Source organism: Eptatretus burgeri, chromosome 3 (genome assembly GCF_056783735.1).
Source record: "Eptatretus burgeri isolate ZD-2024b chromosome 3, Ebu_testis_v1, whole genome shotgun sequence".
In the NCBI taxonomy this organism is placed as follows: Eukaryota; Metazoa; Chordata; class Myxini; order Myxiniformes; family Myxinidae; genus Eptatretus; species Eptatretus burgeri.
In genome coordinates this window covers 54,569,856-54,596,219 of record NC_140963.1, presented here as the reverse complement: position 1 = coordinate 54,596,219, position 26,364 = coordinate 54,569,856, and the positions used below count along the sequence as shown (strand labels likewise).

At 45.3% G+C, this 26,364-nt stretch overlaps 2 protein-coding genes across 3 annotated transcripts in view; one reads left to right on the top strand and one right to left on the bottom strand.

Annotated features, from left to right (window-relative positions):
- Positions 1–2,433: 2,433 nt before the first annotated feature.
- DPAGT1 (dolichyl-phosphate N-acetylglucosaminephosphotransferase 1) lies at positions 2,434–24,371 on the top strand. Its single transcript, XM_085873442.1, has 9 exons — positions 2,434–2,870; positions 5,077–5,197; positions 5,423–5,636; positions 6,349–6,495; positions 7,578–7,662; positions 8,409–8,597; positions 20,808–20,895; positions 22,585–22,740; positions 23,838–24,371. Exons 1-9 carry the CDS (start codon positions 2,725–2,727, stop codon positions 23,901–23,903), a joined length of 1,212 nt encoding a protein of 403 aa, XP_085729568.1. The 5' UTR covers positions 2,434–2,724; the 3' UTR covers positions 23,904–24,371.
- The window catches only part of HMBS (hydroxymethylbilane synthase), a 34,020-nt gene continuing 31,925 nt past the window's right edge, over positions 24,270–26,364 (bottom strand). For both annotated transcript variants that reach the window (XM_085873443.1, XM_085873444.1), the window contains 7 exons: positions 25,777–25,852; positions 25,575–25,691; positions 25,448–25,486; positions 25,233–25,352; positions 25,011–25,064; positions 24,841–24,918; positions 24,270–24,691 (listed from right to left, as the gene is read on the bottom strand). In XM_085873443.1, the coding sequence (XP_085729569.1) occupies positions 24,512–24,691; positions 24,841–24,918; positions 25,011–25,064; positions 25,233–25,352; positions 25,448–25,486; positions 25,575–25,691; positions 25,777–25,852 (664 nt within the window). In that variant the 3' untranslated portion in view covers positions 24,270–24,511. The remainder of the gene's footprint in view (positions 24,692–24,840; positions 24,919–25,010; positions 25,065–25,232; positions 25,353–25,447; positions 25,487–25,574; positions 25,692–25,776; positions 25,853–26,364) is intronic.

Below are 26,364 nucleotides of genomic sequence, written 5' to 3'. Positions count from 1 at the left end.
ACTCTGCCAATACCGTTGTCGTCTGAAATGACACGTGAAATCCGAGTTCAGACCAAAGACTCAGTTATGAGTTGCTTCCTTGCTTGAGGCTTTGCAATTAAAAAGGACGGAGCACGGACAAACAACCATAGGTTGGCAACCATAGCACATGCTTATGGGCCGAATTGCTTCCTCTTCCGTTAAATCAAGGGAGGCACAAAGTTCCCCTCCCGTTATATGTGGCGGTTTGTTTGTATGCAACTTACAGGGACTGAACATTTGTTTCTCGGCTTCTACTGGACGAGATTGGCTGCAAGTTTCAGAAGTGAATCCTTTGTCCATCGAGGTAGTATGTTCCGAATTTCAGCAACGTCCATTTCCACATTCTGGAGTTTTTAACGAAAACCTTTCATCTCAGCTCACTGAATACAACCACCAATTATTTTTGAGGTCAACATAGGCCAAAAGGTCAATATAGGCCAAATTTCTGAAATTGTCAATTTTCATCCAATTGACTTGAAATTTGAAGAGGATTCCTGGGGGATCATATGCCCTTTGCGAGGAACATAGAAAAAGGTCCCCTTTATATGGTATGTACCATGTGGCAAACTCTAGAAAAGTGTGTGACAAGGACGAAAGGATTTGATTTTTAGATCCTCGTGGAGGATCTTGATGTCTTACTCACGTTGTTGTTCTTCATCTTCTTCTTGTGGACTTTTTAGATCCTCGTGGAGGATCTCCAAGTCTTACTCACGTTGTTGTTGTTCATCTTCTTCTTGTGGACTTTTTTGTTTCACAGCCTACAGTTTTCATCGAAACTTCCTGAAACTTGGCGTATATATGTAAAAATTCCCTGCGCAGACAGTAACCTTTTCCGATTTTGAAAATTCCTCCCTGAAAAAAAAGTTATGACGTCAAAATATCTCCGCTAATGGAAATCGCCGAAAAAAATTATCTCCGAAACTAGGCAAGCTTTTTGAATTCTGTTTGTGGGAATCGAACAGGGCATTAGCAGAGATGAATTACCGCACATATGATACATCACTATGACGTCATTCCTATTTTTTGACATTTTTTGTTTCACAACCCAGAGGTTTCATCGGATCTTCGTGAAACTTGCCATGTATATGCAGAAAGCCCACGCGCAGGCAGTAACCATCTCCGAATTTGGAAATTGTTCCTAGAAGAAAAAGTTGACGTCATAATATTGCCGCTCATGAAAATCGCCTATACCATTATCTCCGAAACTAGGCAAGTTGCTTGAATTTTGTTTTCCGGAATCAAGCCGGGCATCAGCACAGATGGAGCAATTTATCGCAAACCTGATACATCACAATGACGTGCTATTCGTTTTTATGACGTCATCATTAACCCTCGAGAGCCCCAGGGGTCATCGGTGACCATTCACCCAGAACATTTCGTGGGCTCTAGAGGGTTAAGAGGACGAGGATCTTTGCTCATTTGAGCTTGTTTTTGAAGATCCGGATACGGACACTGGAAGTTTTAAAAGTGATTCTTCACCATTGAGAGATATGGCCAAAAACCGATATGTAGCACGATATGTCAAAAACTTATGGATGGATTATGAGACAACTTTGTGGAGATGAGTTGGTTCGACGATAAGAACAAGCCGATTCGATTGTGGTTCAGGTCCGGATCCAGATCCGGTCTATCAGTGGAATACAAAAATATCTATATCTCGGTGGTCTTCTTCTTCTTCTTCTTCTTCTTCTTCTTCTTCTTCTTCTTCTTCTTCTTCTTCTTCTTCCAAAACCTTTATATAATAGGACTCGGCTCTTTTATACACAGTATTCGTATGTCCTTAAATACTAAACACCTGTACACATCCTCGCATTGAGGGTGCCTTTTGAGAGCGTCTATCATGAACTTTTAAATATATTCGGACATTTGCTTTAAAGTTTCGAAAAGTTCACGTTACTATTTAAAGATTATTCCATTTATCGTATTGTAATTTCGTGAATACGTAAATACATTATGACGGGTCTCGCTATTGGCTTAATCAAGGCACGTGACGAAATATCGGAAGTTGTTTATTTATTTATTTATTTATTTATTTATTTATTTTTTATTTTTTATTTTTATTTTTATTTTTTTGTTTGCCGACAAAACCTTGAGGACGCTGCTCTTGGACACATTTGTCCTTGTTTTTCATCGCCTCCAAATTGCCACGAACGCAAAAGAATTCCTAATTTGTGGAAAGTTTGGAATTCGATAAAAGTTTAATGGACACACTCTCTTCATGATGAGGAATTGAGACTTTAGCGTTGAATGAAACGAGATTAAAAAAATTTTTTCTTCCGAGACTTTGTTTATCGGTGAACATTGAGTTATTGGGCGGTGTATAGAAGCCTTTATTACGGTTTGCTAGTTCAATGTTTTCCTGACCCGACGTCCGTATGTAAATTTTTTTCCGCGCGTGAGGAAAACCCGAGGACGTGATTGGTGGATTCGCCGTTTCGTCCAATCCAATGAGAACGAGCGCCGTCGTTGTCCCCACGGCGTTGTGGTTTAAGTTTCGTTTTATTAAAATATAAATTAAGGAAACGAAGTTGTAATTCTCTAAAATGGATCCATAATCACAGGCCCGGCCCCTTCGCCGCCTCCATCGCGGCGTTTCGGAGCCGAACTTGTGTCTCTGAGGCCTAAGCGGTTCCGCACTGACCGATCCTCGGATAGTTTCGGTGCCGGGGAGGTGCACACACCCACCCCCTCTCCTTGGCCGGCATGGACTACGTGCCCCTGTTGGTGAACGTGGTGGTCTCGGTGGTGGCCGGCTTCGTGACCTTCCGGGCCGTTCCCGCTGTGGCCAAGAAGCTTCTGGCGGCAAATTTGTTCGGCAAGGATTTGAACAAGGATTGTGATAGAAGAATGTGGGTGGATTGTCAGTGTCCCCGTGAGGTGGTGATTTTAACTTGTTACAAATGTGGAGCTTGGTCTTTGTCATTGTTATCACTTATCGTGAGGTAGAGGTGGGAAGGAGGAGGAGGACTGGAAGAGGGACAAATGTGGACTGTTCCGAGGGGGGGGGTGTGCAGGGTAAGGAAGTGCAGGAGGAGGGGTGAATTGCGCCAGGTAAGGGGTGTGGGAGGTGTGTGCTCAGGTAGGGGGAGAGATGTGATCAGGTCAGGAGGTGTGTGGGAGGAAGATGTGGCCACGTAAGAATGATGTGGTGAGGAGGTGGGAGAGAACACATGTGGCCAGATAGGGTGGTTGGGGGAGGGGGAAGAAGGTGTGGCCATTTAGGGTGGTTGGAGGGGGGAGAATGTGTGGCCCCATGAGGTGGTGGGGGTGGGGAGAGAACGTGTGGCCCCATGAGGTGGTGGGGGTGGGGAGAGAACGTGTGGCCCCATGAGGTGGGTTGTGAGGGGGAGAGAATGTGTGGCCCCATGAGGTGGTTGGGGGGGAGGGAGAGAACGTGTGGCCCCATGAGGTGGGTTGTGGGGGGAGAGAATGTGTGGCCCCATGAGGTGGTTGGGGGGAGGGAGAGAACGTGTGGCCCCATGAGGTGGTGGGGGGGGGAGAGAACGTGTGGCCCCATGAGGTGGTGGGGGGGAGAGAGAACGTGTTGCCCCATGAGGTGGTGGGGGGGAGAGAGAATGTGTGGCCCCATGAGGTGGTGGGGGGAGAGAGAACGTGTGGTCCCATGAGGTGGTGGGGAGAGAACGTGTCGCCCCATGAGGTGGTGGGGGGGAGAGAGAACGTGTGACCCCATGAGGTGGTAGGGTGTGGGGAGAGAACGTGTGTCCCCATAAGGTGGTGGGGGGAGAGAACATGTGACCCCATGAGGTGGTGGGGGGTGGGGAGAGAATGTGTGGCCCCATGAGGTGGGTTGTGGGGGGAGAGAATGTGTGGCCCCATGAGGTGGTTGGGGGGGGAGAGAATGTGTGGCCCCATGAGGTGGTGGGGGGGAGAGAACGTGTGGTCCCATGAGGTGGTGGGGGGAGAGAACGTGTGGCCCCATGAGGTGGTGTGGGGGAGAGAGAACGTGTGACCCCATGAGGTGGTGGGGGAGAGAGAACGTGTGACCCCATGAGGTGGTGGGGTGTGGGGAGAGAACGTGTGTCCCCATAAGGTGGTGGGGGGAGAGAACGTGTGGCCCCATGAGGTTGTGGGGGTGGGGAGAGAACGTGTGGCCTGATGAGGTGGTGGGGTGTGGGGAGAGAACGTGTGTCCCCATAAGGTGGTGGGGGGAGAGAACATGTGACCCCATGAGGTGGTGGGGTGTGGGGAGAGAACGTGTGGCCTGATGAGGTGGGGGAATGTGTGGCCAGTTAAGGAGGTAGGAGGGGAGATGTGTGGCTTGGTGTTGGGGGGGGGGGGTGGATGTGTGGCCAGCCAAGGCGGTGGTGTAATGGATAGGTGAGCAGGTATGTGGAGGGAGGAGTGAAGCAAAGTGTATGGATCGGTCGACGGGAATGGATGTGTGTAGAGGTAAGGGGGGCAGGTTTTTATGTGGTTACAGGGAGAGGTCTGGTCCACAGAAAAAATAAATGGGGATGGGGTTGACAGGAAAGAAGGATTGAAGATGGATGGGAAAGATTTGAGTCTTTCTCGAAAACGTGAGTTATATCCTAATTCATGTGATGATTGTGAATTAGAGAGTTTAACCCGGTCCCTTTTTGTGCCACTCCATTTGTGTTTTTTTTCCTGCTGAACACGGATTAGGTGGCCCTAGGTGGCCCTTGGTGGCCCTTGGTGGCCCTCGGTGGCCCTAGGTGGCCCTAGGTGGCCCTTGGTGGCCCTCGGTGGCCACTGAGATAGTCTTATTCGTGATGAACTCCCTTACCTATTGGCACAATGAATCCTTGCTGTGCTTTATGTTTTAAAAAATAATTTTGATTAACTGCTCCACGTATTAAACCGTTATGTTTATGGATTAATATTACAATTTCGTTGGCTTTCCCTCGAACATGAATTTAATTGTTTTGACTTTGTGCAAATCGTTTAATCAATAAACATATTGAAACCTAATATCAACCAACTGGTGCCTGGCTTCACTAATAGAAACTTGGTTTTATCCCGTGATGTTTTGTCCGTGTGCATTCATCCTTTACCAATGTCTGCACATTTGTCCAGACCTGAAGCTTTGGGAGTCGTGAGTGGTGCCATATTCTTGGTTCTGCATTTTGCCCTCATACCCGTACCCTCCTTGGGATGCTGGCTAAGGGACAACTGTGTTGAAGTTCCACAGATTCAGGTTTGCTCGGAAGCCACCACCTTCTCGCTGCAACCGTACATACCTTCCACCTTCCACTGTTTTCTGCTGTCTTTAATATCTACTCTGCGCTTTCTTAACATCCTCATTCGCCATTCCCCATTTATCTGCTGCCTATTTCTTTGATCGTTTTCCTGAGCAGTCCTCTGTGTCATTTGTTGCTACTGTTGTTTTTTGTTTTTGTTTTTATGACTATGTGATGTCCAGTTGGTGCAGCTCCTGGCTGCACTCCTGGCTCTGTGCTGCATGCTTCTCCTCGGGTTTGCGGACGACGTTTTGAACCTGCCTTGGCGTCACAAACTGGCACTTCCTGCCACGGCCGCCCTCCCTCTGCTCACGACTTATCTACTCACCGACGGGCCCACCACCGTGCTCGTTCCTGAACCCCTCCGCCCGCTACTCGGTCTGCATGTGCACCTCGGTATGATCGTAGGTTCCTTGTGCAGCAGATTTTTCTCATTTCCGCAAGTCTTTTATCCATTGGTTCACCATGAAGTCGAGTATCGTCGAGTCATGTTGTATAAGGAGCCTCATTTGGTGGACGTTCCCATTTTGGTCTGATATAAGATGCGGTAAAACGTACAGGTTTTGATTTTTATATTTTAATTCAAATAAATTATCCCAATCTGTTTTGTTGTGCAATTAAGTCTGTTGTGCAATTGGTTCCAGCAATGTCGCCCTTAATGTACCCAGAATGCTTTATTCAGGATCGATGATGGTGATGACGAGGGGGTGGGGTGCCACCTTTTATTTTCAATATTTTTTTTTCCGGTGAATGGGGCGGGGGTCAGTTTGGAGGCCGTACCAGTTTAACGAATTTTCAACACCCCAACCATTCAATGGAATGTGCCTGTTTATGATAAAGAGACTGTATTGATGCCCTCATTAACGTTTATTAATTATTTTTGGTGGTAAACATGTGGTTGTAAGGGCATGGAATATGAAGTTGCGAGATGAAACATTTTAACAACAGGGAATTCTTAAGGTTCACAAGTCTGCAAACGATGGTTCCCGGGAAGTGCGTGTTTTTTTTTTTAGGACAAGGTCGCATTGAGAGCATTGAGGTGAAAAGATCTCCACAGGGTGATACCATGATGTTGATGCCCAAGATGCTTGACCTCCCCCTCTTGCAGGTGCTCTCTACTATGTGTACATGGGACTTCTCTGTGTTTTCTGCACTAACGCCATCAATATCCTCGCCGGGGTAAATGGGTTGGAGGCCGGGCAGACGGTCATTATCGCAGCCTCGATAGCCATCTTCAATTTGATTGAACTCCATGGTGAGTGTGCACCCAAACTCCCTGTTGCTCAATCTACCAGTTTGATCAAACCCGTGAATGTCCTCCCTCAGGATCCCAGCATCATCCAACCCATCTCGAAAATGACTGCCTACTCCCCTCCTCTTTTTCATCTACTTGACTGCTGATGTTGTTTTAATATTGACTCGGGTTTTGACTTTTAATCTTTCTTGTACTACTATGAGACTGGCATTATCCGGCGATACAAAGTGCTTGGGTAGCAGCGCCAAACATACAAACCCGGTTACCATGAAGATAACTCCAGAGTTTACAGCACTTGACTGTAAGCTTCGTGCACTATGATGGTTCATTGAAATTGTGAATTTGCCATCATTGAGAGGGTGAAATGTTTGAGTGTTGTGTATTGAGCCGTAAAATGGTGTACCTATTGAAAAGACACGAGGGTGTGTCGGTGTTCGTGTATCACCAAAAACAATTAAGCAGCAACTTTTAAACTGTAAAACAAATGATGGATGCTTTTATATTGCATGCACAAGACGTCGGGAGACGTCCTTTCATATAATATGTCGCAAACCGATGTCGTCTCCAACCAAAGGCAAATGATCCAGAGGCAAATGTGCAACCAGTTTATTTAACCCAGGTAGCTGCCATTTGACCCATCATGCCGTTGTCATATCCACATTCCACCACTTCAAAAGTTCTGATTATAGTGATATCCCCAAGCAGGACGTTTAGTCCCAGCACACAATGGCTTGCTCTTCAAATTCCAGTGTAGATTTGAAGCATTCCGCATCCGAAAAGTGGAAGGGACTGGTGGACCTGCATCCACATCTGAGGGATGGTGCGTTTTGAGATGCATTTCCCCCTGCTTGCACAGAAGATGAGCAGTTTTAGCTTTGGCTGACTGTCGAGGATCGAACACACACTATTTGCATATGTTCAGCTTATTCTAATTGGTAATTATACGACTCCTACAATGAATGTTTCAATTTGTGTGTGTGTGTGTGTGTGTGTGTGTGTGTGTGTGTGTGTGTGTGTGTGTGTGTGTGTGTGTGTGTGTGTGTGTGTGTGTGTGTGAGTGTGTGTGTGATTGGACTCGTCAGGAGAGGCTTGGTACAGCCATCTTTTCTCACTGTACTTCATGGTGCCTTTGCTGTGTACCACACTGGGTCTTCTCTACCACAACTGGTAAGGAACACCATGGCTAATATCAATATGTGGCTAATATCATCCACATAATGTGGATGATATGCTTATTTTGGATTCCGGTTGCTTGAGAAAGAATGGGTCATGGGAGAAAGATGAACTTTTGAGGTATCATGTCATATTTACCCCGTGCGTAAAGTGAAAAGCGGGGTTAAGCAGTTGGTTCACTTTGTCTGTCTGACCTATTGCAGTCTTTGAATGAGGAACTATATTTTGAACATGAATCGGAACATGAACCTGCAGTTTAGCACTACTTTGGCTCTGAATTTGGTAAATTGTATGGAATTTTCACGACCTCCTCCCATTTGAAATGTAAAGTCTAGGCAGTGGTGAGTTTGAGAGGGTATAATGGGGACAGAGTGCTATCGGTTGGGAACACTCAAATTGGAAGCAAACAGAATTGAGATATTCTGCCTTGTCTTGAGCAGGCTGTTTGAGGTGAAGAAATGGATGACGGACGAATGTACATCAGAATTTTGGAAGATTTCATTTATTGTTAGTAATATGTACGTGGAAAAACAATTATGTTGCATCATGGACATGATGAAAAGGTTACGTGTACGATGCTATATAATCATTGCAACCGTAAAAGTGACAAATGACGAACATTGAACAATAAAAGTTCAATCGGAATCACGTGTGATAATCTACTTTGCTTCATTGTTACTCATTCTAAGTGCCCCCTCGTGGTGGGTCACGGCCCCACTCAAGTCTGCCTTTCCTTGCAGGTTTCCCGCAAATGTCTTTGTCGGCGACACTTTTTGTTACTTTGCTGGGATGGCTTTTGCTGTTGTTGGCATTTTGGGCCACTTTGGAAAGACCATGTTGCTGTTCTTTATGCCGCAATTGTTCAATTTTGCCTACTCCGCGCCACAACTCTTCCACCTCCTACCCTGTCCAAGGCACCGCATACCTCGGTGAGTTGATTGGTCAAATCTGACTGAGCGGAAGGGGTATAGTTTTAGCAGCTTGATGGGGATGCTGCTTGGTTCTGTTGTCACTAATGCGAACAGTGACAGCGACAGGGTTTGAAATTACAGGTGCGTATATGCACAACCACACTTGGATTTTTCACTGTGCATGTATAATATTGTAAAACAAAACACTGATTTTGTAGAAATATATATATTTATATATATATAACCAATAGCTTTTTCATTTATCACTGATCAATGTGGGAACGTCCTTGATCAGTGATGATCCAACGGACACTTTGTTGTCCTCTCCCCCTCCCCCAAATTAGCTGTGCTATCGTGCTTTTTAAAAATTTTATTTTATTTTTTGTATACCATGTTGAGGCTCGTGAAAGAGCTAATACACAGAAACATACACTACATGGCCAAAAGTATGTGGACACCTGCTCATCCAACATCTCATTCCAAAATCATGGGCATTGAGATGGAGTTGGTCCCCCCCCCCCACCCCTCCTTTGTTGCTATAACTGCCTCTACTCTTCTGGGAAGGCTTTCCACTCGATATTGGAACATTGCTGTGGGGATTTGCTTCCATTCAGACACAAGAGCATAAGTGAGGTCGGGCACTGATGTTGGGTGATTAGGTTTGGCTGGCAGTCGGCGTTCCAATTCATTCCAAAGGTGTTCGTTGGGGTTGAGGTCAGGTTCTTCTCGACACTGATCTCGACAAACCATTTCTGTATGGATCTCGCTTTGTTCATGGGGACGTTGTCATGCTGAAACAGGAAAGGTCCTTTCTCAAACTGTTGCCACAAAGTTGGAAGCACATCGTCTAGAATGTCATTGTATGCTGTAGCATTAAGATTTCCCTTCACCGGAACTAAAGAGCCGAGCCGAAACCATGAAAAACAGCCCCAGACCATTATTCCTCCTCCACCAAACTTTACAGTTGGCATTATGCATTCGGGCAGGTAGCATTCTCCTGACATCCGCCAAACCCAGATTCATCCGTCGGACTGCAAGATGGTGAAGCGTGATTCATCACTCCAGAGAACGTGTTTCCACTGCTTCAGAGTCCAATGGCGGTGAGCTTTACACCACTCCAGCCGACGCTTGACATTGCGCATGGTGATCTTAGGCTTGTGTGCGGATGCTCGGCCATGGAAACCCATTTCCTGAAGCTCTCGACGAATATTGCTTGTGCTGATGTTGCTTCCAGAGTCAGTTTGGAACTTGGTAGTGAATGTTGTAAACGATGACAGACGATTTTTCCACGCTACGTGCTTCAGCACTTTGTGGTCCTGTTCTTTGAGCTTGTGTAGCCTACCACTTTGTGGCTGAGCTGTTGCTCTTAGATGTTTCCACTTCACAATAACAGCACTTGTAGTTAACTGGGCCAGCTATAGCAGGGGAGAAATTTGATGAACTGACTTGTTGGAAAGGTGGCATCCTTTGACCGTGCTACATTGAAAGTTACTGAGCTCTTCAGTATGGCCCATTCTACTGCCGATGTTTGTCTCTAGAGATTGCATGGATGTGTGCTTAATTTTATACACCTGTCAGCAATGGGTGTGGGTGAAATAGCCGAATCCACTAATTAGAAGGGGTGTCCACATACTTTTGGCCATGTAGTGTATCATAAGGCAGGAGATGAGGGGTGGGAGAGGGAAGCACAAAATAGTGGGGAACAAAGACAATGGGATAACTATGGAAGGGAGAGGGATGGGGTGGGGTACATGGGGTAAAGAAGATGGTACTACAGGGACTTTCAGGAAGGAAAACAGAGAATTTGAAGGAGGTGGGTTTGGGGTGGATTAACCGGGGTGGTAAAGATCATGATTTTGGATTGAGGAAGATCTGAGATGGTTTTGAACAGCTGTTTTGAAGACCTGGAGGGAGGAGTGGGATTGAAGAGAGTGGGAGTTTGTTCCAGAGGTGGGAAAGAAGAGGAATGAAAGAGTGAAGGTGAGCAGTGATTCTTAATTTTGGCAGTTTCACCAAAAGGGGTTTTTGGGGGAACTTGAGTGCCCTGCAGAAATATAGATCACAGACAGAGTGGGGGTTGGGTGGGGGTTCAAGGCCAGAGAGGAGACTGGAGAAGACAGAGACCATTGACCTGCCTCGGGTGAGAGTGAGAGACCCAAAGACTCGGCTTCATCGCGGAAGATACCAATGATCCTTAAAGCTTTGGTTTCCACAGCGTGAAGTCGAGCTTGGTGTGAGGTCGGAGCACCACCCCAGAGGGGAGGGCAGTACTCTATCAGACGACGGATGAAAGCTTTGTATGTGGTTAGAAGCTCAGGTGTGCCAAGGAAGGTCTTTGCACGACGTAGGATGCCCAGTCGGCAAATGGTTTTGGAGGCCAGCTTGGAAATGTGGCTAACCCAGGAACGATCGTGGCAGTTGGTGAGACCTAAAAGTTTGAATGAAAGGACTTCTTCAAGGGGATTGTTGAGAAAGTATATGGAGGGGGTGGTTTCCAGATGGTCCTTTTGGATAGACATGGTGAGGGTGTGAGATTTGTCAGGAGCTGACGTTCCCATGTTGATCAGAGTGCTGGTTGTGTTTTTAGCTCAGCCATTTTACAATCACCTTGTACTAAAGAGAATGAGAATTTTCATTGGCCATTTTACCAAGGCTAATATAATTTGATTCATTCCTTGTAGAAGAAAATTATAATGTTGGGCGAGGTGTGGCGTATTGCGTTTTCAGTTTATTAACAAGGTCGCAAGTTGAAAATTACACATTACAAAATGCACGTGCATTTAAATAAGTTTAAAATGTGTTTAACATTAAGATGTACCATGTATGCCATACTGTATTTGATCACCAACAGGAAAACATGACATTGACCAGGATTGGCGTCAAACCGAGTGGTGTGTCTGCCACGTAATTCTGGTTGTTATAAATATTACACAGGTGAGGCCGAGATGTTGCAGACGTGACGAACATGTTAAAACAAGAGCAAGAATTGCTTTGGAATAAGTATCTTACCAATATGATATCTCACATAAAATATAAAAGTCGTAAAAACCACAGGTGAGACGGAAGGACTGACGGACAGATCGACAGACAGAGAGCAAACTTAGAGTCCTCTACAGTGAAACTGGTGGGGGACTAATAAAAGTGAAATTTACTTCGTGTGCGGGCCTAAAAATACTCCCCAAATTTTTGACTGACATTGTTTGTGGGCTTCAGGTACCCTGCTGAATCATGTGACCAAGGAATGATGACATTGAACCTTGTAGTGGTGGTTGGTTTGCACCTACCGCGTAAGGCATGTTTACATGTGACTGTCATGCGTGTCAGTGTCACTCAATGTGTTGGCAAAGTTTTCAAATTCACTATGAAAAGGAATCGGAAATGTACAACGGCTTTTTTTGGCCGGCAATGAAAGAGCCTGACGATTCGGCCAAACGACCCAAGGTCAGCCTTGTTGTGCTCTGGCTTTCAAAAGGAATTAGCTACTGTGGCTAATCCAGGTTTAGAATGATTAGCCACAGGAGAAAGGAAATAATTTTATTCAAAAGTTTTTTTTTTTTAGCAATATTAAATAATAAGTTAATTTTAAGGCAGATGTGTGAGTTTGATGGGTGAGGTTGGTTGGATGAGTGAGTTGGATTGTTCAGATTGGTTGGATGAGTGAGTTTGACGTGTGAGATTGGTTGAATGAACGACCATCAGGGGAGGTGGTGGTTGTGAGGGATGGTGGTGGTGATGGTGTGTGTGTGTGTGTGTGTGTGTGTGTGTGTGTGTGTGTGTGTGTGTGTGTGTGTGTGTGTGTGTGTGTGTGTGTGTGTGTGTGTGTGTGTGTGTGTGTGTGTGTGTGTGTGTGTGTGGTATGGTCGTTGTGCCTTTAGTAGGTGGTAGTGGGGGATGGGGGTGGTTGTGGACCAGGATTGGACCAACCTCATGCCAGTCAAACTCACTCATCCAACCAATCTCACCCAACAACTTCACTCATCCAACCAATCTCATACATCAAACTCACTCATCCAACCAATCTCGTACATCAAACTCACTCATCCAACCAATCTCACACATCAAACTCACACTTCCAACCAATGTCACACATCAAACTCACTCATACAACCAATCTCACCTATCAACTTAACTCATCCAACCAACCAAAGTCACCCATCAAACTCACTCATCCAAACAAACTCCTACTACAGGTACTACTACTGATTGTGTCAAAACTCACCTGGCAACCACTGACTCAATGAAGCATGTAGCGCCGAATCATGCCGAATCATGCCGAATCATTTCGGAAAAAAAAAGTTTTTTTCAAAAAAAATTAAAATATAATTTTGAGACGAGAATCATGGGAATCATGCGTAATTTCGGTCGATTTTTTATTTTTTTTACTAGCAACTAGTTTAAAACTACTAAAGTTATATTAGTATATATAAGCTTGTACGAAATCACGCGTGATTCCCATAATCAAAACATACAAAATGGCAGCCGTCTCAACGAAGGTTGAATTCTGTGCTAAAATCACCCAAAATTCGTCTAAAACTGGTAAAAAAACAACAACTCTAAAACATGGATTAGCCACAGTGGCGAATGGGTGGTTTAAAATATTAGCCACAGGTAAGGGGGATTCGCCCTGTGGCGACGTGGCGAGCGGCAGCGCACACCCAGTCAGCGGAGATGACGCAAACACTTCTCCCGATATATTCAGCAGCGAACTGGAAACATTGATTGCTCCCAAAGACACATCCATTAACAATGGTGCATGTAAAATTATTTCTGTGCACCTGTTTTTGAAATTTGGATGCGCATCATTCCCGTCGCTCTTTATTATTATTATTATTATTATTATTATTATTATTATTATTAACGATTCAGAAAGGATAATTAAGAATGGAAGGTTGTGCTCCCTTGGGTCTTTTGGAAGACTTTGTTTTCTCTTAATTGCATCTACTGGGGGAAATTTCATGGAATTTTAATTTTGGCTTTCATTGTAATTTACCTGCCCATTTAATCTGCTACGGAATGTCTATCAAACTCGAATATGGAAGTGTATGAATGTTCTCAAACAAATTGCTGGTAAGATTAATATGCTGGTCGTTTAATATATTTTTTAATAATACATGGTTTAGGCTCATGGAAGAGCTAGGACATAAAACAGACTGGGACACAACATAAAGAGAACACCAGAATAAAGGGGAAAAACCAATAACAGAGCACGGAGGACAGAGGGTGTAAAACCAGAAATGAGGAGGAAGAAGACAGAGACCACCGACCTGTCATCGATGGTGAAGCAATAGACTCATAGACTCAAGTTCATCATGAGAGATTCCTATGATCTTGAAAGCCTTGATTTCCATGGCAGCAAGCTGAGTAAGATGTCAGGTAGGGGAGCCAGCCCAGAGGGGGGGGGGGCAGTACTCCATCAAGCTATGGATGAAAGTCTTGTCAGTGGATAGGAGCTTATGTGTGCCAAGGAAGGACTTTGCACGACGGAGGATGCTCACTTGGCGTCTGGCTTTGGAGGCCAACTTTGAAATATGTTGCTTGCCCAAAAGAGATCATGGCTGAGAGTGTGATCCAAGACTTTAAGTGACTGAACCTCTTTGATATGGTTGCTGAGAAAATAGACGTGAGGGTTTGCGGAACGGTCCTTTCGGGGAGGGAGGGAAAAGAAAAGGAGATGGAGATAGAGTTCTGAGGATTGAAAGACATATTCCAAGTGTTTGACCAGTTTGTGATTTTTGTCAAGATCTGAGGAGGGGGAAGAGGCTATTGCCTGTCTGTTAGAAGGATGAGGGATGTCACAGCAGAGAGTGGAGTCATCAGCAAAGAGAAAGAGAGGATTTTCCAGTCAGTCAGATTGTTGCAGAAATGGGCCCTTAGTGGGTTATTAAATATAGGATTAGCCCAGATCCCCCTTAAATGCATGTTTTGTCAGGTTGTTTGGTAATCGGACGTTACGTGTGTGTCGGGAAGTGTAGCAGGCTGTCCAGTGTTAATACAGTGGTGGTGTCCCGAGAGGTGCCTACTTTTTTCCTTCCCCCCTTCTAACGAGCCCCCACCCAGCGCCCTGACAGTCAGTCAGCAAGACGTGTCAGCAACCCATTGGCAGAGAGCTGCTGCGGGCTCGAAGGATGGACCAATCACGTGTCCCCGGAGGTGGTCCAAAAAGGCCTGCCCCAAAAGTCTAGAGGAACTTCTTTTTTTCCAGTCTGTGATCGGCTTGATAAAGACTGACTCGATGAGCTGTTCCTCCTCGGCTAGGGATCCAGCCTGCAGGTCATCCACAGGTTCATCCTGAATCCAACCACGGAGCCTCTGACTGTCCTTGCTCCCTGCGCAACTGGACCACGTCTTTTGATCCTGTCGATCCGCCTGCGGAGCCCAACACCCAGATTTAGCCTGGTCTGGTGTACAGGCCAGGCCTGGATTCGCAGACTGGACCTTGTGATAAACCAGCTGGAACACACCGGATCTTTAGTTCTTGTGCCGTCGACCTTACAGGGGCTGGACGCGCTGAGGCTGGTGCGTGAGCAGTGCCGACAAAAGGACGTCGTCGTCGCCATCTTGCCACGCTGCGTGCTCGAGCTGGGTGCTCGAATCCGACGACATCGGCTTGTCACGAGCCGCATTCGTGCCTCATACACTTTTCCTCTCATCCACCAAGTACTCCGTGTCTTGTCTGCATGTTGTCCAGGCCTAAGGCTTATTTTGCTTGGGCTCCCTTCGAAACCCGTATCCGTAGCTCCCTAGGTAAGAGCGGGTTATAGATTAATTATAACATTCGTGAATGCTTTCCTTGTGTCGTGTTCCCCGATGTGTCCCCAATATATCTGGCTGATTCATCCGAAAGTTGCCGCCTTGAATTTATTCGTGCCGCGCTGAGGAACAATCACTCGATTTGTAAATAAAACCAAACGGGCTACGGACTGGCAGACTTCGCTCGGTCTCTGATCAAACCCAGTCTGTAGCTGGGGTCTAGATCCCCAACTGGCAAGGCCAGGTGTACTTTGGTATCGTGATCTGAGGCGCGTGACCCGAGACCTGTGCCGAACTAGCCGGCGTTATAACCCCTGAGACGGCGGTGCTGTTAAGTACCGTCAAATCTTCAACAATATCAATCAGTCAGGTCAGGCCAGATTAGATATGTGACTTACTGCAGGTATCATGTAAACCTGCACTAACCTGTTCCATGGTCGGGTTGTCGGCAACTAAACCGTCTCCCCCACCAGGTTTTTCGGTGAGGAGGGTGTTTGGATATGGACACCCAGCAGGATTAAAATAAAACCTGTCAAAGGGCGGAGGAGCTCATTGTGAGCCAACGGCCATCCATATCTAGTGCCCAACTGTGTGTGGACGTCCTCCTGCAGTTGGGTTACTTCTTATTAGGAGGTTGGTGGCAGGATTTGCACTCCGGCCACCGTAAAACCCTTCATTCCACAAAACACAAAACGCAAAGAAATCTGAAAACCCACTCCGTGGGAGTACCTCCTGTGCAGCTTCCCTTCGCAGGGCAGCTCACCGGATGACGGGATTGGGGCAAAGCCTTCGGGACCCCCAATCTTTGATGAAAGGAGGGAAACCACGGGGTAGCATCCCTGGGTCAGATTGCAGGAGAGTGTGTCAGAGTGGTGCTGAGTTGTCTTCCACCAAACGGTGGAAGTTGCTGTAGCTGTGTTCAATAAGCTGACTCCAATGATAATTGAGGTAACACCGGTCAACGAGTGTATTATGAGACTAAGGATTCGTCACTACTTGGGTGTCATTTCCCTGGTCTCTGTCTATGCTCCGACTGAGGCTATGTTTTTGAGACGTGTGTTGGTCCCCATGAGTCAGGAACTATGAACCAGAATAGCACTAAGTTCCTTACCTTTGCAAGAAGTCATGGACTTAGGGTGGCCGGTGCATGGTTTCAGCACCAACAAGCTCATCGCTGGACTTTGTATTCCAATGCTGGTGGTGTGGCAAAGGAGATTGACCATGTCCTCATTGATGCTCGCTGGAGGATGATCCAGAACTGCAGGGTCTACCAGAGTGCTCAGTTCCTCAATACTGACCACCGGCTTGTAGCAACTCTGAAGTTGCACCTTAAATCCAGGAGAATGGTACCATCCCAGCCTAGGCTGGGTGTTAGCAAGCTCAAGGATGAGAGGGTAGCTGAGGAGTTTGCGAACAAGCTGAGTGGAGATTTGGGGGGTCTGGGTTCTTTGGGAGGTCCTGAAGAGTTGTGGCGTGCCTTCAAGACCACCGTCCTTGATGTTGCCGGTGGATGTCATGGAACTCACTGAAGGACAAATAATAATTTTCTCTCAAGGGACACTGGATACCATTGAACAGAGTCGCAGGGCCAGGCTGAATGGCAGAGCTGAGCTGTTCAGGGAGCTGAGGCGTAAAACTGTACGTGCGCTAAGTGTGGACAAGGAGGCCTATGTGTGAGGAATCTGTGAGGGGGTTGAGCATCACCTGTGGTCAAGTGATTCTCGTCCTGCTTACAGAGGAATTTGTGCATTGCGTTCATCCAAGCCCATCCCTCGGTGTACTGCAGTTAGAGCAGAGGGTGGTAGGCTCATGACAGAGGAGTCGGAAGTGAAGGCCCGCTGGGCCGGTTACTTTGAGCGGTTGTACCAGGCTGATCCACCAGCTGTCAAGTTGGATGTCAGGGGTGTTGCAATCCCTGTTGCTGACCCTCCAATCAACTGTGGTCCACCTTCACTTGTGGAAACACAGGCTGTGGTGAACCGGTTGAAATGGGGTAAAGCTACAGGGATCTGTGGCAACCATGCTGAACTTCTCAAGGCTGGTGGAAATGCTGCACTCATGCCCTTGCATGCAGCTCTGTGCTCTGCCTGGAACACAGGCATCATCCCAACTGATTGGAAGAGGGGCCTTGTTGTCCCTCTTTGGAAATGGAAGGGTGATCGCCAAGACTGCAACAACTACCAAGGGGTGACGTTGCTCTCAGTGCCGGGCAAGGTCTTTGCTTGGATAATTCTTGATAGGGTTCATCACCATCTGCTTGAGAACCAGCGTCCAGAGCAGTCAGGCTTTACACCAGACGTCAACGATTGACTGTATCCTTGCTCTTCGGGTGCTCAGCGAACGCAGACGAGAGTTTCAGCAGGGGCTGAAGAAGAAGAAGAGAGCGGAGAAGAAAGGGTTCCGTTGAGAGCTAAGCCACATGTTAGCTACAAAAGTGGAGGAAGTCAGTAATCCAAGAGTGGAGTTGGCCTTGGATTCCATAGGTTGACAGTTTGGAGAGCAAGAAAGGATGCCAGACTGTATCAACAGCTCGAGATGTGGCCCTAATATCATGTCTGATATTGAGGGCCTCCATCCATTGCTAGAGAGTCGAAGGAGCTTGTCGAAGGTAAAGTGACCAGGTCTGAATCTGAATTGATGATCTGAGATGAGGCTGTTGGAGAAAAGGAATGATTTTATGTCAACCACGATGATGGATTTCATAACCTTGCTGATGATTGCAAGAACAGTCAGCTAATTGGTCTGTAATTAAGGGGATTTGTTTTTGCACCTTTTAAATTTAATGTTGTGTGATATTGGCTGATTTCTAAACAGATAGAAGATGACCCAGGGGAAATGACAGGGTGAAAAAAGCAGAGAGGAAGTGTAAGAGCAGCAGAGCACGATTTTTGGACACGTGAGCTGTCTTTGTGTGAGCTTGTTTTTCCATCTTTTGTTTGAAATATCCAACTCCGGATGTTACCTGGGGATCAACATTTTCAAATCGAGGCATATTTTCAAATTTCAAATTTCAAATATATCCCACATATTTAAAATGTGGAATGCTTTATATTTTAATGTCATCTCTTCCTGAAGAGATGAATTTATAAAATGGGTCGTGATGTGCGGATGTCTGTCTGTCCATCCGTCCATTAACTTTTTTCCTATTTTTGCTACTCCTCCCTCATCACCCGGCTGATTGTTCAGAAACTTTACGCATGAATACAAGACTAGCCCCACAACTCGCCCAGGCTTCGACTTTGGATCATGGGGGCTCCCAGGAGGGGAGATCCCACGAATCTTCAGATCCTTACTAGTCCCTTATTTACCAATTTCTCTGAAACCTGATACAGCCCTTCCACTTGATGGTCCGCAAGTTTCCTCCCTTTCAGTTTAGTGTTAAACAACAGTAGCGACTGTTTCAAAAGGTAATCGTATGTGTTTGTGGTTTATATATATTTTTTAATTCCGGTAAGGATTTCACGCGAAACACCACAATTAACTATTAATACAAATTAACATGGCATTTGCCCAAGGACAAAATCCCTTGAGGAGAGGGGATATTATGAAGGAGAAAAAGGACTTCCATATGTTTGATCTCGTATTATCCAATTTCATACCACAGTCATAAGTTGTGGAGTTGGAGACACACTGGTCTGACAATAAAACTGCATGGACTGTATTTGGCTAGGAAATTCTCCAGATCCCATGATTTCCAAATGATTGCTGATTATTCTCAAACGATTCGTGATGTCATCATGTCAAAATAATTAAGTCATGTTTGTAATGTCCGACCGAGGCTACGGTATTGTCAATAGGCTTTGTGTTGCTGAGTTCATCCTATTTCTCGTTCAAACTGTCATTGAAATGAAAAGTTCCGATCCATCCGTCAATGCAATCTCTAATTCTTTGCTCCGGGGGTGATTGGGCTATGGACCCATCTTGGCTTCTTGGGAGGAGGGGGGGGTGGGATGGGGGGGGGTGGTCAAAGATAGCTCACATAATGTAAATGTTAGTTGTCACCATTTTTTTGTTGGATACCCACCAAATTTAATGGGTCAAATTTTCTCATAACTACCCATAAAAGTCAGTACTCTCACCAACTATAAAACATGATCACATTTCATATTCGATGATACAAACGTGTAATTTCAGTCCTGCACTTTCCCAAAAATGATTCGAACGCTTTTTTTTTTCTTCCCCCTCTGGATGAATATTTGTATTATGTGAGACTTTAGTTCCCAGGTATTATGAAAAAATACCCAACTCTGTTCTCTGCTGTTGTCGTCGTGCATTCATTCCATGTTTAGTGCACTTCCAACATTTATAAACCTGAACTATTTATTAAGTAAAACGCCCATCAGTCCTGTATTGTTATCAGCAACGCATGCGTACATGACAATGGGCTTTGTCCTCAAAATCTATGACCGGACGCCACATTTACCACAAGCAATCGAGTAGTGGTTGACACTGTCAATCCAGTAGTGGTCATCAGGGTCTCTATCAATTACAACACGGCCTGATTGTCAAGATCCCGCTCATCCCTGAACAGCAGTAACAAAGTGGTTCAGTGAAGATGGTCGCACGCCGAAGCCCCATCGCAGTCAATCCCGCTACACTCACATTTAAGGTAGTTGGGACCATTTGCTATTCCGTCCTTTAGTTTTTAATAGTAATTGTCTTGTGTCCATTTTTCCATCGGTACGCAATTGTAGAATACATGCTCGCTTAACAGATTTTTTCACTCGATCGATTCAAGTTAGCTGCTATTAAAATAAATTGATGATGGCAAAGTTCCTATGACGTATGTTCATCGTGGTCTTGTGTGCTGTTACTTTTGGTGCTCAAGAGATGACCGTCAGCACACTCGGGGCTTTTTATTACATTTGATAATATTGCTGAAAGCAGAGGCATACTGAAACTCTGGGTCACTTTCATGACATTGCACATGGATTAATGGAGCTTTATTATTAGCAGGCTTACTCGTCTCCTCACTCTTTCACAAGCCCTTGGAATACATTCGACCAAACTCAGTGGTGTAAATGATTAGAGTGTCATCTTTGAGTCTCGGAGGTTTGTGGTTCAAACGTCAGCTGAGTCGTACCAAAGAATTTTTTTTTTAAATGGTACATGCTGCTTCCTTGCTTGATGCTTGGCATTTAATGATAGAGCATGGACTACAGCCATATGTTGGTCATAATAGCGCAGGCTTTGATGGGCCTCGTGGCCTCCTGTGTCAAAAGTTCCTTGGAAAGGGAACGTATTATTAATATGCCATCCAGGCTACTTTTTCATGCTTGGGAATGTGATCAACACTCCAATCCTCAAAAACACTTCCTTGACTTCTTGTACTTAGGTTTAGATTTTCAAATATTGCTGATAACCTTTGACCAAGAGACCATACAGCCCTGTAAGAACACAAACAGTCAAACAATGGGAATCTCCCAAGGATTGTGACCGTTTGTTTGGAGTTTTTAAAGCATTGTTCTGTTATGCCAGGTTTGATAGGACAAGTGGGATGCTGGATGTGAGTTTTGCCCGAGCCAAGATCGACGACATCTCTCTGCTTGGCCATCTTGTGTTGCGGGTACGATTCCCTCCAGTGATATCTGTGACGAATAATGCTGTAAATGTGATCGTTTTAAAAAGGATATTGTCTGAATTGATTAAAGTAAATATCGGGCATTGCAGTGACTCGAGTCATGACGTTAGCTGACCAACACAGAAGTATGTTAATGATGGCAGGATAAGGAATGTGCTTTGGCATGACCAATTGTTCATAATACGAGGACCGTCTAAAAAGTACCAGGACTGACTTCACAGAAATTTCATTCCAAAAATATATTGAAATCACAGCTTGTCCCCTTCAAAATAGTTTCCCTCCAGTCTCACACACTTGTCCATCCTGTTCATCCACGCTTCGATGCACTCCTGAAAGGCTTCTTCTGGAATCCTCCAGAGTTCCATCATCACGGCCCTTTTGATTACCTCCACATCAGGAAATCGGGTCGCCTTGATCACCCTCTTGAGCTTGGGGAAAAGGAAAAAAATCACAAGGGGCCAAGTCTGGCGAATACGGGGGTTGCTCCAGAGTTGGCACGTTCCTCTCAGCCAGAAACTGTCGGATGCTCAGGGCACTGTGAGCAGGGGAATTGTCATGGTGGAACATGCAGGTGTTGTTCTCCCACAGATCCCTCCTCTTGTCCCGGACTGATCTCATGAGGCGCCGGAGGATCTCCTTGTACACGTATTGATTCACTGTTTGACCCTGTAGTAGAAACTCGAAGTGGACGATGCCCTTGATGTTAAAAAATGCGATGGGCATCACCTTGACCTTCGACTTCCTTGCTTTCTTTGCTCTTGGTGATGCTGGACTTTTCCACTGATGACTCTGCCGTTTGGTCTCAGGATCATATTTGAATATCCACGATTCATCGACAGTAATGACTCTCCTGAGCAGGTCTGGATCGTCCTTGAGGCGCTCAATAATGTCTTGACAGACAGTGACTCTTTGCTGTTTCTGGTCCTCGAACAACAGCTTGGGGACCATCTTTGCGCACACCTTGCGCATTTCGAGATTTTCAATGATGCTCCAGACAGTGTCCTTGTTGATGGAAAGTTCCTCGGCAATCATCCACACCGTGAGTCGACGATCTGCGCACACCATCTGCTTCATATGCTCGATGTTGTCCACCATTCTGCTCGTTGAAGGTCTTCCAGACCGTGGATAGTCTTCAACCTCCTCCCGTCCCTCTTTGAACCTCTTGTGCCATTCAAATGCACGTGTACGACTGTACGTGACATCGTTTCTTCCCCGTAGACTTGCTGCAGCATTGCAAAGGATTCAGAAGGTGTGTTGCCAAGCTTGGCAAGAAACTTCAGACTGGCTCTCTGCTCACGACTCATAGCGCGATGACTCAGACCAGACAACGTGTAAAGCACGACCTTAAAAAATCACACAATGAGCACAGTCAACCATCACCAATCATATATATTGCTGGAATGTTGCGAAAGACTGTGACGCAACCCGTTCATTGAAGTTGTGTAAGTGGAGCACACAGCAGGTTCAGTCCCATTACTTTTTCGACGGACCTCATACATGTAAGTGGTCTGTTTGTGATTTGCTTGCAGCGCATCATTAAAGTATTCGCCAATCGTCTGAATTGCATATACTGCAGTAGTTAAAAAAAATTGTACAAGGTTAACAATGTTTAAATGCATTACATTTTTGATTGACAAATCTAAAGTACTTGTGTGCCCTTGCCCTGACTGGTAGCTGGGTGAGTGCACCGGTTTGATAAGTGTGCGGTGGAGAGTGGACCCAGACGAAGCTTACGTGGAGTTTGGAAATCTGACCTTGCTGAACCTTCTCCTGTTGCACTTCGGACGTGTACATGAGCGCACACTCACGCTCCGCACTCTCTCCATACAGGTGATATTCCCAGCTCCATCTTCCACCTTTAACTTTCCACTCACTCACTTCTGATTAACGCAATCATTTACGTTTGAGATTGTGAATAGTATTCAGTGGGTATGATGAGTTTGTGTTTAAGCTATCTAGTCCAGGTTTGTTTCCTGACCTGACTGTCACCCTATGACTTCAAAGGGAGGGTAATGAATGCATCATGGAATATAGAGTGGACATTAAGTTGGCTGTCCCATCTGTCTTCTGGTGAATTGTTTAGATTCCAATGTACCTGACATTGGCCATATGTCTTCCCTGGTTGAGGGTTGCTTTTGTACCTTGCCATCAGGTAATGTAAATGTTCAGGTCCTACCTCTTGTCACCACAAGAATTTTGCTTTGAAATTGGTAGCTGGAACACCTGAATCAAACATCTTACCCCAAAAATCAGAATAAATTATATTCCTTTTATAAATAAGCAAAATGTGGCAATTTTTACCTCCACCCCCGAATGTGAAGGAGGTTGTTTTCACCACTCTGTCTTTGTATGCAGGACATCTAAAAAAGTTGTGGACGGACTCGGACAAAACTTGGTGGACATGTTGGGTGTGTGACAAGGAAGAATTAATTCAATTTGTGAAGATCCGGATCTGAGAATTTCTAAAAGTGATTCTTCACCATTGGGAGATGGGGCTACACTCATAGTACGACATCTCAAAAGGTTGTGGACGGATTTGGATGAAATTTGGACAGCTTGAGTGTGTGACCACGATGAATTGATTCGATTTGATTTTGGTGAAGATCGGAATCCGGATCTTGATATGAGAATTATTTAATTTTTCTGGTGATTCTTTGCCATTGAGAGATAGGGCTCAAAAACGATAATATAGCATGATATCTTCTCGTGGATCAGGCATTACTTGGTGGAGGATGCGCTCTGAGTGCCCTTCTAATTTTTTTGAAGTTTTTAGCCAATGTCACATTTTCTGTACTGGTGGGTGGGTTTTCTGATGCCATTTTAACCCATATATGATGTCCTCCTCCCCCCCCTGTTGTAAAAACAGTATTTTCTCAAAATGTGCACACACTTCTCACATCCACCATCTTACTTCAACTTCTGTGCAGGTGCTCGGAAGTGTATTGGCGTTTACTATCCGCTACCCCCTGGCACGCATATTCTACGAGTCATGATGGACAAGGTGTCAAGTATACATCATCTTTTAACTGATCCTAAATTGCACAATATTCCTTTATACCCATTCCTACCAACTTGTCGCACGTTGAAATCGTCCAACTGTCCCCATAACCTTCCAGCTGTAAGCTGATCCATCTTCCTATCATTTGAGTGAATGGTGAGGTTTGATATCCTGACAAGGTTTTTTTTTTGGCACTTTGTGAGTGGTCTGTGTATGTACAGATAGTTTGTAGTCAGTTGAGCAGTGTGTTTCTTTTTTTTTAAACTGGCATGCTTTCTGCACCAGTTCAAAAAATAGGGAAATGGATTATAAAGCTGCAATTTAAATAGGGCAGGGAAGAAATGACGCACAAAACCCAAACTTAAACAGATGTTTGCTTTATAAAAATACTATTTGAATTGTGATTGAAAAAAAAAATCTCCAGTCTGTAACAATCAGCCTGAATAAAGTGAGGTAACTCTAAGTTTGTCAAGTCTTACCCACCATTACATTTGGCTGCTCTGAGATTCTGGTTGGGAAATTACCCTCAAATTAGTGTTCAGCACTGAGGGTCAAAGCTCAATAATACTGATCAAATGCAACTATTTGAACCAAAGCTGACAATCAAGTAGAAGCATTTTCAATTCGGGCTTGCTCCAGCACCGCAGCCGCTCCTTTTCCCAGCAGGCTCTGTGCTAGGGATGTTCCCAACCAATCAGCAGTAGCTAGTTCTGCCAATGATGGAGTGGTCAAGGAAATCCCGGCACGGGATGCAAAGTTTGCTTTCACCTCATTTCCAATGCCCTGAAACAATAGAACAATCATTGTTCTGTACAGTTAAATAAATGTAACCACTTTATAGTTAATTGTAAGATTCAGTTGTTTGGGCAAATACTAGAAGCAAGTGCAGCATCATATAAATCAAGAAAAAAAATAATAAAACAGAAACGAACCTTTGTAACATCAACCACCATTTTATTATCCATGGCCTGTGTTCCATCGAGGCTCAAAATGACTCCCATGAGTGAGAGCTGGGTGGGGGAGGGTTGTGCAAAAAGCATGAACAATGTCAAAATATTTAATCTTCAGCACAACTCACCAGTATATTCTGACTCAATTGTACCTGGTAATTTTCAAGTTCAGAGTGGACAGCTACTGGTACACTGCACCCCCCTTCCTAGGGAGATGGGGAAGAAAAACAAAATACAGCAAGTGAACACACACACACACACACACACACACACACACACACACACACACACACACACACACACACACACACACACACACACACACACACACACACTCTATATAATATATTTTGCAAAGGACAAGAGTGGCGTACAAGTTTACGTAGAAAAGCCCTCTCGGCTACGCAGCGGAGGGCAGTTGACGGGTCCGTCAACTTGCTCAGTTGGCTTAAAATGTCGTCATCTCCAACCCTTGTCTCCACTGCCAAAGCACCCTTGGCGTGCACAAAGGGTAAAATAGATAAACCCGTCGAAGTGAGTCAAAAACACACACCATTCCTAATAGTTTAAATGTGAGGTATCACCTTACCTGTCCGACAGCATACATGCAGATGTCAGGGCTGAGAAGCTGAAAAAGCAAATCAAATGGTCACACAAAAGTAGCAAGTGGTTGTATGTGCAATGCAAACCATGCAATGTGAAAATATGGTCCATACCTGGGAGATACGGTGCCCCCAGCCCATACGGATGAGGCCAGCAGCTGCCAATACCAGTGCAGCATATGGACCACCCTCGGCATCCAGCTTTCGCAGCCGTGTATTTAGGTTTCCCCGCTAATGTTAAAGTTAAAAATACAATAACTCAATGAACAAGTTTATTTTGCAAATAATTTGATGAGTGCAGGTGAGGTTAGGATACAATATCTTTGAAGTTAAGATGAGGGTAGAGACGACGTAGTTGCGCCACACGCCTCAATGAACTTGTCCCAATCACACTGTGGGGAAGAGGACAAAAGGAAAACAAAGGCATTGAACCCATTCCTTATTAAAGATGGGATGAAACATTAAATTAGAGTTCATACAACACCTTACCCCACAGTTTTGAGAAAAAGGATGTGGGAAAGGGTCTTTTCCACTCCTCCTTTGCATTTCAGAGCACAATCTATATTAGCTTTGTTGGTGAAGTTTGAATATCAGGAGCAAAGGCTTTTACAACCATACTGTTGCAGCCACATGGTACGTTGCAGTTGCTCGGTTCAAACCCAGCGGGTCGCTTCAACTCGACCGTAATAGCCAGCTGTGTTGGGTGTCCTGCGTCGGATTACAGGTCTTTTCACCCAGCCAGGTGTTATGGTAATTGGTACCACACGCTTCCCCTCAAATTATGGCCGAGCAAAGCCGGACATGTGGCATGGTCTAGACCATGGGTGTCCAACCTGCGGCCCGTGGGCCACATGCAGCCCCTTAGACGGATTTATGCGGCCCATGGTGCCATATTAAGTTTACA